The 13,722-nt window shown below is 40.9% G+C and overlaps 1 protein-coding gene across 4 annotated transcripts in view; it reads right to left on the bottom strand.

Moving 5' to 3' along the window:
- Positions 1-456: 456 nt before the first annotated feature.
- The window catches only part of mlec (malectin), a 72,272-nt gene continuing 59,006 nt past the window's right edge, over positions 457-13,722 (bottom strand). For all 4 annotated transcript variants that reach the window (XM_085961839.1, XM_085961840.1, XM_085961837.1 and 1 more), the window contains one exon: positions 457-4,533. In XM_085961839.1, the coding sequence (XP_085817965.1) occupies positions 4,307-4,533 (227 nt within the window). In that variant the 3' untranslated portion in view covers positions 457-4,306. The remainder of the gene's footprint in view (positions 4,534-13,722) is intronic.

Below are 13,722 nucleotides of genomic sequence, written 5' to 3'. Positions count from 1 at the left end.
GTAGTTCAGTTCCAAGCTCATGGCTGCATGATGTAGGTAGCGTCGACATACTGGACATTCTGCATCTGTGACATGCACATACAACTGCAGGAATTCTGTGCGAGAGGCGATGCTGAGCATTGCACTTTGAAGACTGTTGTAAGCATTTATTACTTCAATTTATTTTATTTGTTCCTTTCAAAATAGTTTTGCTGGTTAATCCCAGTCTTCTGGTTACAAACACCAATTGTTGACCCAGAAAAGCACAAACTTACTTGCAGCAGATTTCACCCTGATTTTCTTGGACCCAAATTCGTGGAAAAAGGACTGAATTGCTCCTTTGTCCAACTTACCCACAGAGGAGATACCTGCAGATCAGCAGCTAATGCTGGACAGTATGGTTACACAAACTTTATGAATCATCAAAGTACTTAAATTTCTATAGAAGGCATAGCATAAAAAGGGGGGAAACTAAAACATGTTTCAATAAAGTTTTATTTCCAAACTGCAGAAAAAGTAATGGCAACAGAGCAGAATGTGTTGCTATTTGGTGAATGTAGAGATTTCCAGACATTCGGTAACAGTTGCTCTAAGCAGACGGGCTCAATACAATGTGTTTTCTGTGCAATAATTGCATAAACCATTAGCAGATACCACACTATGCAGAGGTTCACGGATCTCAGAGTTCTGCGATTGTTTTTACAGAAATGGGGCTTACCAGTAGGCCTGGGACACTTCCAACTTGGGGATGACCACTAGCCCCATCCCAATCAGAGCTAGTCACATTTCCACAGGTAGGGCGAGGTGGAAGGTGGACGGTGATAAATGCAAAGCTGAACTCACTATTAATATACTGGAAGAAAATAAATTTGCAAAAGAAAACTTTGGAAAAAAATAATTTTTCAGAGCTTCTTTTTGTGCAACTGAGTGACTGTTAGGAATAGGACAATGATTCCACAGATGCATGTATTATTAAAACCTCAGTATTTCTTCATTATCAATTCATGTTAACAGCAAAATTACCAGTCATGCCAATATATATATATATATATTTTTTTAAATTGGGTTTAATAGCTAACCTATTCAAATGAAACATTTTAACCATCTTATATTGATCTCAGCTAACTGAAGCCACGTCTCCCGGTGAGGAGGTGAATGAAGGTAACGGTTCCCCCGATCCTACTGGTAAGCTTTGTTCCCTGGGATAGTCTGTCCCACCATTGTAGGTTATGTTAATAGGTAAGCTTGTCTGGTGAAGTTGGCAATATGGTCACTGCTGCAGTTGGCAATATGGTCACTGCTGCATTGGCACAAACACAATTGAATCCAAAAAAAACTAAAAAAGGAAAGTTCCAGAAAGAAATTAAAGCACACTGTAGTTGGTGCACAGCACACAAATATTTCTGACCAAACGCAGAAAATCCTGCTTTGACAGGTTAAGTACTTTACATGTACTGTTATCCAGGGCCTATAATGCAGTCTTCCACGCATCTGAATACATGTGACATAAAAATATCTCTTTTATCTTTCCCCTTCTCGTTATATACTGCTGATTAAAACCACCAGAGAGTGCAAATTAATACAAACATACCCTCAACCCAAGTTCCTGAGAGCTCCAAATAAAAGCCAAGCTACAAATTAAAAAGAAATTTATACACACACACACAAAAAAAATCAAGATTACACCATAAGCACAGATCCTACCTACACCTTTTCGGGTTTAGGTTAGCAAAAAAACCCCATCTAATCTATTGAACCCCCAAAGTTAAACAGCAGTTTTCTCTTTGGGACAAGCAACTCTAAACTTCAAGCACTTTTTGTTCTCTACTCCCTCCCCCCCCCTCTCCCTCCATGGAAAAGAAATAGTTAAAGCCTCCTTGTGAACACAGATTCAAGCTATGCATGATGCTTGAAATTATTTAGGGAAAAAAATGTTCTCCCGTAGTATAAACCATCATTAAAACTGGCAATGTCCAAATTTTACAGGGTTTCTCCTTTCATCCAAGACCACACGTGGATTACTGAAGGTTTTTCTTTCGGGTATTATACTTATTTTTTTCCCCACACTTCAAAAGTAGTTTTTTGGAATTGTTTTCAAAAGGCAAAGTGTTTTCTGTTTGTGGGAGTTTAAAAAAAAAAAGAAAATACGAGCATTTATATAAACTGACTTGAAATGCTTCACATTCAATGATTTACTATTTTTTTTGGGAGTGCTGCAACTCTGTTTTGTAGGTGCCACAGGACCTAGTTTTAAAACTGAAATGCCAAATACCTGCAATATCCCTTCTTTGTTAGTCTACCTGAAGTGTAATCTAATCTTCTGAAAGAGCTAAAATGCAAACAGTACAGTTCATCAGTAAACACCAACATCACCCCCTCCAAATTGTTCATGTTGGTTACAGGCTCCAAATTTCAGCTCAGGCAGCATTCTACGTAGGCTTCTGTGCAACGATTTTTTTGGAATTCTGAAGTGGCTACTTTATGTGGGAGCAAAGCCTGATCGTAAGGACCAGGCGCTCTGCTGCCAATGAGCCTATGCAGAAGGCCACCTTTCTAGTAAAATGGAAGCAGGCAGAAGAGGCTAGGAATATCATCCACCCCCACCTGGGGGGAAAAAAATCGTACTATTTAAAAAAAAAAAACTATTTTGAACACGATCTCCCATTTTCAGGTCTGCCTGGCATTGGCACCTCTGCTGCCAAGAGGATGGGTTAAAAAACCCTTCCCCCAGAGCATGAACACACACTACCCACTGTAGCCAGCTGCCAAGAACCTCCTGGTACGATCCTTCCCTCAGATTCTCCCGTTCAGGAGACATTTCAGCTGCCACTCAGCACCACCCCAGTTGGCACAGCTCACAGTGCAGAGTGGAGTGACGGATCGAACCCACTCCGTGACCGAGTGTTACTGCTATGACACGCTCAGCCTCGCTGCTAGTGCGCAATCACTTTTAATGGGCCTGGACAAAGACAGGGTACAGACATCAGTTAACACCAACTTTTTTTTGGGTGTTCTTATTGGTCAAGTAACTGATCCAAATATTTCACATCAGCTGACAGCAGACCACATGTGCCCCGCTCGCAAGCTTTAAGCAGCACTGCCACAGAACAGATGTGTAATCACAACTGGTACATGGTCACTCACATGGGCCGTGTTAAAGATGCACTAATCAACAGTGTGTAGGAGCTCAAATTTTACTGCTTTTATCATACAATCCATTTCAAATACCTTTCACTGGGGAGCCTGAGAATAGAAACATAGAAACTATAAGGACGAATTTTTTAAAAACTGCAAATGCTGGAAATCTGGAATAAAAACAGAAGATGCTACACGGTAGGTCCGTCAGTACCTAAAGAGGGAGAGAGAGGATGGGTTACTGTTTCAGTTCTGACAAAGTATTTACGTGTAAAACATTTTCTTTTCAGATGCTGACAGAACTGCTATATATTACTTCTGTTTTTATTACTGAAATTTTAAGGGAATTTGCTGTTATAATCCACTAGAGTAGGCCAACAAAAAGAATACCATTCCTTTAAATCATTGTGGATTGATCTTTGATTGTACCAAACCACTGGGTGAAACCTGAAGATGCCTGTCAAACGAACATTGCTTTTTCACAATCTCAAAACCTTGTACCCATCCCATTAATTATCAAGCAGCCATTTTCTATCCAGCTTTGAGATACCAGCTTAAATCTGATTGATTTAATACACTGACAGTTCATTATTCAAGAAAAAAAATCCTTCATGCCAATGCCCAAGTGTAGACATAGTATAGCAAAGGAGGGGATGGAACGACTCAAAACAAAAATATATATGGGTGAATCACCATTAATTTGCCTATAGTACCTTTTTCATTTAAAATTCTCCATTCAAGTTTTACCAGTGGACTTGTGGGTTTCCTTAAACACTGCTAATGGTAAATAGTTCATATACTAGGTGTATAGACTTCACGTTCAGACAATTGGTACATTTCCCCCCCAGTCTAATCAGCAAGTCCTTTAAACCATACCTTAACCATAGCTAAAAGGCAACAGAAACAAGTTTGTTGCAGCTACTGGCTTCAGGCATTCAGCTATTTGGGGCTTTCAATTTTATGCTTCAGAATTATTGCAGGAGTTTTTTTTAAATGGGAACAAGTATCTATTAACAAAAAAAAACTTATTGCAATTCAAGCCTTCAAACGTCGGTACAAACCATTTCTCTTCCTTTCCCCCCTCATTTCTGAAAATAGAGGGAACAGAAACAAACTGCTTCAAATAGGCTGCCCCCATGCTGTGACATAGCTCCTCACCCACAAGCACCACTGTACATGCGAAGTGTATCTCTCATAATCGACAGAGACAAAACAAGGTGGGAATGAAGACCCCAAAGGCAACTAAAATAGGAAACATCAGGCTGCTGTTGTCCGAGGCGTATGGATCTGGAGTTCGAGGTCCCGACTTCACCTTCTTTTTGCTTAATGTCTTCTTCTCGCTACCCTCTTCATAATCTTCCTCTTCTTCCTCTTCCTCCTTTTTTTCTAGACCAGGGTGAGGCAGGAGTTTTGGGACATCTGTAATTGAGCAAAAGTTAACCATTGTTAAAAATTGAGATTTAACTGTAGCCTGTTAACATTCTAAACCGCAAAAATGTAAAAATAGAACTTTGAACATGAGGGGAGACAACCCAAACTCTATTTGCACATTTCTCAATTACTCTTTTCCATCTTACCAGAACAATAATTTTATTGTCATTATTAGGACGGGCAAGACAGACGTGATCTCTACTGATTACAAGCCCAATAGCAGGCACTATTTAGATGATGAATTCTCGCTCGCGTACCTATTTCTCCTCCTTCCACTAGCTCAACATTCAAAAGCAGCTCTCCCTAGTTGTCAACTCAACAGCAAAGGGAAATATATACAGCTAACAACCTAACCAAAGTGAATACAATTAATTAATGTGTAGTTTGAAAAACACTTCGGATTCTTTAGTAGCGAGCAAATATATTAGCCAGGCTTCGGGACTTCACAGCCCATAAAATGAACTGAGGAGGACAGTGACCTCACCTACAGCAGCTTTACTTTAGGTTGAAAGGGTCTCAACAGTCACTGTGCTTAGAGTTAACTCGGTATCTCATGATGTACTTAAGTTATATATCTGTGCAAAGTTTGGAACTAACAAAAAGGTGTTTCAAAAAACCTAAACAGTACAATCTATGCATTGAGAACTCTTGCATGTTAAACAGATTATGGATAAATGAGAAGTGATGGTTTTGAGAGGGAGTGACTTTCTGTGGTGTATTTTCAAGTCAATACAAGTGGCACAAATGTGGAACTTTGGTTGTGGCAATTGAAAATGGTTTCCATTATGAGTTAATATTGACTGCAATAGTGTGAACAGCAGTTTATTTCTGTATTCTAATGAGATACTGACTTATCCAGTGTTTGGCAACATGTAGATGGTGCATCCAGAAATAAAAGTATATTGGGCCGGATATTCCGACCCCCACGGGTGCGTACGCACCCGTAGGGGCCTCGCAAGTGCCGGTTTCAGGCATGCGAAGCGCATACACTAAAACCCGGCACTTCCGATCCGTCAAGAATCCTCTTGACTAATCAGCCGCCTGCCTGTGAGAAGGGCCTCCGCAGGTAGAGAGTTCTGCTTTCTGCACAACTTCTGCCCGCTGAAAACCTTTAAAAATCTTACACCTGGTAAAAGAAGGCATAAGGCCTGCTTTTACCAGCACAAGAGTTAAAAAAAATTAAATTTCCCCACTCATTTATAATTTTAAAATACTTTTAAGGTAAGTTTATTTCTAGCCCCGTAAAAAACTTTAATTTTTTTCCCAAAATTACATTTTTGTTTAAAATATTTAATTTAATGTAATTAACTAATTTTAAATACGCGCGCAGGAAGCCTCCGATCGGAAAATCCGGCCCATTATGTCCTGTAGGACAAGTGTTTAATTGAAAGTTGTAGGAAGCATCTGTTTTTCCAATTATAACAACAATATTGTTAAGGAGAAAACCTATCTACAAGCCTCCATATATACACCAATGAATTTACTCTTGCCAATAAACAAATTTCCTAGGATTGATGACTCTCCTAGTTAAAATCTATCATTTCTTTTTAGTTCAGCAGTTCATTCCTGAATTCCGGTCAGATAGAGAACAGTCTGTAAAGTGAGTTTGCATTAAGTACATCTCAATTCAAGGTCAATCAACATTGAGGCTGCAAGAGCCTAAAAGATCAAAGACAGCTAGAATTTGGCAATCCATAAACAGTTACTTTCAAAGACTTTACTTTAAAGGGCTGATTAACCAGAGGTGAGGAGAGAGTGACTACCCTCGACATCAAGGTAACATTTAACAGAGAGTGCACCAAGGACTGCTAGTAAAACTGAAGTCATTGGGGATCGGGGGAAAACTCGCCAGGTGACTAGTCATACTTGGCACAAAAGGAAATTGTTGTAGTTATTGGAAGCCAATCATCTCAGCCCCAGGACATTGCCGTAGGAGTTCCTCAAAGCAGAGTCCTAGGCGCAACTACCTTCAGCTGCTTCATCAGTTACATTCCCTCCATCATAAGGTCAGAAGTGGGGCTTTTCGCTGAGATTGCAGTGTTCAGTTCCATTTGCAATGCCTCAGATAATGAAGCCTGCACGCAGCAAGACCTAGACACATCTAGCCTTGGGCTGATAAGTGGCAAGTAATATTTTTGCCAACAAGTGCCAGGCAATGACCATCTCCAACAAGAATCTAACCACCTTCCCTTAATATTCAATGGCATTACCATAGTCAAGTCCCCCACCATCAACATTCTGGGGCTCACCATTGACCAAAAACGCAATTGAACCAGCCACATAAATGGCTACTACAGCAGGTAGGGGCTGGGTATTCTGTGATGGTGTCTCACCTTCCGACTCCCCAAAACCTCTCCACCACCTACGGGGCACAAGTCAGGAACATGATGCAGTTAGTTTGAACGGCACCATATCCAATAACCTAAACATCCATCTCCTCCACCACGCTATGGCAGCGGTGTAAACTATCTACAAGATGCTCTACAACAAGTCACCAAGGCTTCTTTGGCTACACCTCCCAAACCTACGACTTACACTACCCAAAAGGATATGGGCAGCAGGTGCATGGGAACACCATCACCTCCAAATCACACACTGTCCTGACTTGGAGCTATAGCGCCGTTCCTTCATCTTCACTGGGGCAAAATTCTGGTTCTCCCTATTGAACGGCATTGTGGGAGCACCTTCACCACATGGACTGCAGCGGTTCAAGAAGACGGCCCACTACCATCTCAGGATAACTAGGGATGGGCAAAGCTGCGCCAGCTTGGCCACATCCTGGGAATTAATTTAAAAAACTATAGTTAGGGGTAATTGTCAATCCTCAGGTCACATCACTCCAAAAAGGGCAGATTAGTAATTAAAATACATTACAACAGTGATTACACTTCAAAAGTACTTCATTGCCTGTGAAGTGCTTTGGGACATGAGGAAGACCGTGAAAGCCACTATATAAGATTGTAGGCTCAAGGTCAGTTTCCCAGAACTCCTGTGAATCCAGAGAGTTAGTAACGCCAGAAGTGTTACAAGAACTCTGAACAGAAATGTTGCGTGTATAATTACTGTATATGGAGTAGTGCTAGAAAACTCACTAAAAATATCAGTTTATAATGCTTCGGATACCATTTCAATGAGCAACAGATGGAAAATGACTTCAAGAAAGATAGTAGCAGTATACCATAGAATCCAACTTAGAACTGAAGATTTTCTCCCAAGATGGAAGTCAGAATTGCAGAATTGATTTTAACAATCAAGAGAAAACAAACATTCTCTCATAAACATACAGGGATTCAATAACCACAGAATTTCTTTAAAAAACAGATTTTTACTGAAGGTAAGCCCTTTTACTTTGATGTAGGATGGCAATTTTGCAAACAATCTGTATATATAAAGTAGGTCCAACTCATGTAATAGGTTATCCCTTTTGGCATTATAAACACCCTTAAGGAGCTACTGATGCATAGTAGATTATTATAGGAAGTGTGGAAAACTTACATCAGCGACGCTCCCCCTCTCCCACCTCCTACTGCACAGGCAAAGAAAAAGTTATAACTTTATGTACTAACCCATTGAGACACCATGAACTCTGGCCAGCTGGGCTGTGGGGAAACATATGCGGTGTGGTGTGATGTTTTGTCTGCCAACATTTCTGTGAATAGGCTAAGAAAGATACTGGTTCCCGATGAGATAGATTATCTAAAAGAACCCAATTGGAGATTTGGAATGCAAATTGGACAAGGTTCTTTAGATATCATGTCACACCTGGGGCCAGAAAGAAACCCGGCCAGTTAAGCCAAAGGAAAAGCAAAACCTTTCTTGAAGTCATTCCCCATCTGTTACTCACTGTAGAGGGTTGGAGAATCATAGAATAGTACAGCACAGAAGGCCATTCGGCCCATCGAGTCTGTGCCATCTCTTTCAAAGAGCAATCCAGTTAGTCCCACTCTCCCGCTCTTTCCCCATATCCCTGCAATTTTTTCTCCTGCAAATATTTATCTAATTTCCTTCTGACGGCTAATATTGAACCTGTACCCACCACCAATGTTCCCGCTAATTTTTTTTGTACTGAGCGGGCACGAACTCCTTTGAGCGCGACCTTTTCGTCTGTGGGCAAATTTTTACAACAACTATTACACCAACAGCAACCACTTAAAAGCACATACAGTAATGCCATATTGCCACTCCACCATCTCAAATCATGAGACAATTGGACAAGGTTCTATACAAATTTAACATAACTTCTCGGCTTTTGAATTCTATTCCTATAGAAATGAGCCCAAGTGCTTTATTTGCACTTTTATTGCTTTTTTTAACCTGCGTTACTACTTTTAATGATCCCTTTGCACCTCTACTCCATTTAGACTCTTATTTTCCAAGGAGTAGGTAGCCTCCTTATTCCTCCTACCAAAATGCACCGCCTCACACTTATCTAAATGGAAATTCATTTGTCATTTTCAAAATTTACAGATGACACAAAATTTGGAAGTATAGTGAACAGTGAGGAAGATAATGATAGACTTCAAGAGGACATAGACAGGCTGGTGGAATGGGCGGACACGTGGCAGATGAAATTTAACGCAGAAAAGTGCGAAGTGATACATTTTGGTAGAAAGAATGAGGAGAGGAAATATAAACTAAAGGGTACAATCTTAAAAGTGGGTACATGAACAGAGAGATCTGGGGGTATATGTGCACAAATTGTTGAAGGTGGCAGGGCAGGTTGAGAAAGCAGTTAAAAAAGCTTATGGGATCCTGGGCTTCATGAATAGAGGTATAGAATACAAAAGCGTGGAAATGATGATGCACCTTTGTAAAACACTGGTTCAACATCAACTGGAGTATTGTGTCCAATTCTGGGCACCACACTTTAGGAAGGATGTGAAGGCCTTAGAGAGGGTGCAGAAAAGATTTGAGAATGATTCCAGGGATGAGTGACTTCAGTTACATGGATAGAATGGAGAAGCTGGAGTTGTTCTCCATAGAGCAGAGAAGATTGAGAGATTTGATAGAGGTGTTCAAAATTGTGAGGGGTCTGGACAGAGTAAATAGTTCCCATTGGCAGAGGTGTCAGGAACCAGAGGACACAGATTTAAGGTGATTAGCAAAAGAACCAAAGGCGACATAAGAAAAAACTTTTTTACGCAGCGAGTGGTTATGATCTGGAATGCCCTGCCTGAAGGGGTGGTGGAGGGAGACTCAATCACAGCTTTCAAAAGAGAGTAAGTACCTGAAAGAAAAAAATTTGCAGGGCTATGGGGATAGGGCGGGAGAGTGGGACTAGCTGAAGTGCTCTTGCAGAAAACCGGCATGGGCTCGATGGGCCAAATGGCCTTCTTCCGTGCTGTAACCATTCTGTGATTTACATGCCCATTCTGCAAGTTTCTTTACGGTAAAATTATCACTTTCCCGTATTTTTTTCCAGCTTTAAACAATTTTCCAAATTAAAAAAAAAAAATTCTCATTTTTGTTTCTGACAAAGGTAACCTTTGTTACCCCCAGGCAGTTTGACTTCTTCAGCAGACAGGTGTGCTAATTGTGTGGGCCTGTAGAAAGTGAGATACCTCAACATTTCTAAAAATATAAACCGGACGCCAGAATTCTGATTTTCAAAAGCAAGCTCCAATTTTCTCCACTTTTTGTATCAAGGTTTTTATTAACTTTCATCAGCAACAAGACTAAAACCATAAATCCACCCCCATGCGGTATTGGATTTATTAAAAAGTAACAAATAAAAGTTAAACGTGTTAATCACTTCTTTCTGTTAAAATGCTTCCTTGCTTCACCTAATGATTGAAAGCCTGATCTTACAAACCCATCTGCAGTAGGATCATTTTATTGCAAAAGCAGATTAATGTACAGCTCAAAGTTCGCACAAACTAGTTTTGCATTTCCTCTCCTAAAACATGTCACTGCCATCTGACAGCAACAAAGTCCCTTCTTACTCACCTGTTGCAGGTAAAACTCGGCGACTCACTCACTCACCTGTAACAGGTTTATTAATAAGATAAGGTACACGTGGTTATCTACCAATCTCTCCCACCAATTTTTAAAGCTTCATCCAGCCCCGTAGTGGTGGCTGGCTGCACAGAGCTGGCCGGCTCCAGAATGGCCCCGCTCCAGAAAGGGGGACGCAGAGTTTGTGTAACACAGACCCCGGAACAATGGTGCCAAAGGAGAAGGAGGGACACGCTGCCCTCATCATTATGGCAACCGGCTGAGCGCGGCTCCTCCACCACCCTCAGGCAGTGCATTCCAAATCCTAACCACTCGTTGCGTAAAAAAGTTTTTCCCTCACGTTGCCTCTGGTTCTTCTGCCAATCACCTTAAATCTGTGCCCTCTCGTTATCGACACATCAGCCATTGGAAACAGTTTTTCTTATCTAAACCCTTCATGATTTTAAACACCTCTATCCAATCTCCTCTTAACCTTCTCTGCTCAAAGGCGAACAACCCCAGCTTCTCTAGTCTATCCACGTAACTGTAATTCCTCATCCGTGGAACCATTCTGGCAAATCTTTTCTGTACCCTCTCCAAAGCCTTCACGTGCTTTCTAAAGTGCGGTGCCCAGAATTGGACACAATACTCCAGCCGAGGCTGAACTAGTGCTTCATATGGGTTTAGCATTAACTTCCTGGCTTTTGTGCTCGATGCCTCCATTTATAAAGCCCAGCATCCCTATACTTTATTAACTGCTTTGTTAACCTGTCCTGCCACCTTCAAAGACTTGTGCACAAACACCCCCAGGTCTCTCTTCTTGCACCCCCTTTAAAATTTAGCACGTATTGTCTCTCCTCATTCTTCCCACCAAAACATATCACCTCACACTTTCCTGCGTTGAATTTCATCTGCCATGTGTCCACCCATTCTGCCAGCTTGTCTATGCCCTCTTGAAGTCTATTACTATCTTTCTCATTCTTTACTACACTTCCAAGTTTCGTATCATCTGCAAATTTCAAAATTGTGCTCTGTCCACCCCCCCCCCCCCAGTCCAAGTCATTAATGTATATCAAAAACAGCAGTGGTCCTAGTACGGAAGCTCGGGGAACACCACTGTATACCTCCCTCTAGTCCGAAAAACAGCCAGCCACCACAACTCTCTTTTCTATGCCGTAACCAATTTTAAATCCATGCTGCTACTGCCCCTTGTATCCCATGGGCTTCAATTTTGCTAACAAGCCAAATATGTAGAAAGAAATAATGAAATAAATAGCAGCACAAGCTGGATTGTTCACTGTACAGCTGCAAATAGTTTAAAGTTGTTGGTCCTTTCTATGCCAGCACAACCTCATTACAGAGCCTTACAAATGATTTTATGTAACGGCTTAGAAACTGGTCTCAGGTGCAAGCCTATGAAGGGTTGAATTATGGACCCTATGGCTGTAGGGGTCCATAATTCTGCAAGATGCGGCTCACTGTGAAATTTGGTACATTGAGTGCACCCACAATTTCATACACATTGAGTAAAGTCGCGTTGTGCCACAGCCTCTCAGCTTATAGCAGAGTGTGATTTGTGCAATCAATTTTACAAGTACACAGATTTTTTTTTTTTAAGTTTCATTTAGAAAGTTCAAACAATTAATTTAAAACCAGTCACAAGAAGATAGCTTAGGGCAGTTTCCAAAAGATGTAGAACACAGAACGTTCCAAATGCTAGATCACTGGGAGAATGTAAGTGCAGCAGAGAATACAGTCAATGGAGCATGCATTAGGCTAGAAGCAATTGCCGGCTTGCGTTATTGTAGCCTGGTACAATTTTCTAAAGTCTTTCTGTGATCCCAGAACCAGGGATTCACTTGGATACTGGGATTTTTTTTTTAAAAGCCCATTTACACTCACTCAGCGGGTTTCTGTTTTGGACAAGCACAATAGAGATCCCTAGACTGAAGCTGCTTGGTGGATCAACTAACAAGAGGCATTGCACACTGGGACAAGAGGGATTTGATGTTTTCCTCACAGTGGGATACTTATCCCCACAGCTCTGTTGAAAACGGATATAATCTGCCAATTACTGGTAAGCAGGTTGGGGTGTCTGTGACTGGTGGAACCCGATCCTCTAACCACATCTGAATGTGGGAAGCCACACCACTCCCTTTCCCTGCCCCCTTTTTAAAAATGTTAAAAAATTAAACGAACATATTTCGCAGTAGTCTTGGGCAACACAGCTTGGCATATTCAGTGAAAATGTTTTTTTTTAAAAATTCATCGCTATTTTGGTAGCAGAAAAAACACAAGTAAAATTCTCAGAGCAGAAGGGAAGAGAAACCAAATCAATGGTTTACTCAAGTATGAATGTTCGGGTTTAAAGAACGTCCATTACATAATTATTGCATGGAGTTCAATGACATTTTGCTATAATTAGGGTAATTATTACCAGGCAACTTACTGCAAAAGGAAATAATTGTCACCCATTATAAGTAAAAGTTTTTTTTTTTTTTTTTTTTAAAAACAGGGCCATACGGTGCCTTCATTTCCTCTGAGTCTGCCTGTAAATAGTCACTTTATTTTAAGGAATCCCAGATTCATTATATTGCCCAGTTTAATTCTATAAAGAAGTTTGAACCAAGCGTTTCCAAGATTTAACAATCTACTTGTTTTTCTTCTTTCCCACCACTCTGCAATATGCGAGTGAAAAATGGGTCATTTGAACGCAGGACACATCACAAAAATTAAAGCAAGGATAGTTTAAAGGATCATTTGCAAGCTCATTCATGGCCCAGCTGTTAAAGGCATTGCTGGTGCAAAACTTAGTCATAGAGTGCAGCTCCCATTTCTGGTCTGTGCCAAATTAGTGGGTCTCAGCCAGGCCAGCAGTTAGGGCACTACAACTGGCTTTTCTTTCATTCTTTCCAGGACTGCGAGAGAGAGAAGCTGCTTCAGATATGGGGTAATATTCAAATCTTGGACGATTGGGCAGTAATAATGATGCTGTTCAGTTGGAGGTCTATCAGAAATACATTGCAGAGATAGTATCATAGGGTTCGCTTGATGGATCAGTGACTTTATCCAATGAGTACATGAACTAGAAAGGTGCATGGTTAGATCTGAATTAATTGGGCCAGTAACTGGCCTCAGCACACTGGTTAGGAAGGGGATGGGAAGGGGGGTAAAAAACAGCCAGTGCTTCTAATCCAATGAGCCCTGCTAGGAATAAGTTCTGGTGACTTGCGACTCGTGTGT

This window comes from Somniosus microcephalus, chromosome 19, assembly GCF_052327205.1.
Source record: "Somniosus microcephalus isolate GS21.2 chromosome 19, FLI_Smic_1.0, whole genome shotgun sequence".
NCBI lineage: Eukaryota > Metazoa > Chordata > Chondrichthyes > Squaliformes > Somniosidae > Somniosus > Somniosus microcephalus.
The sequence above is the reverse complement of the archived record's forward strand: the minus strand, read 5'-3'. Positions and strand labels throughout refer to the sequence as shown.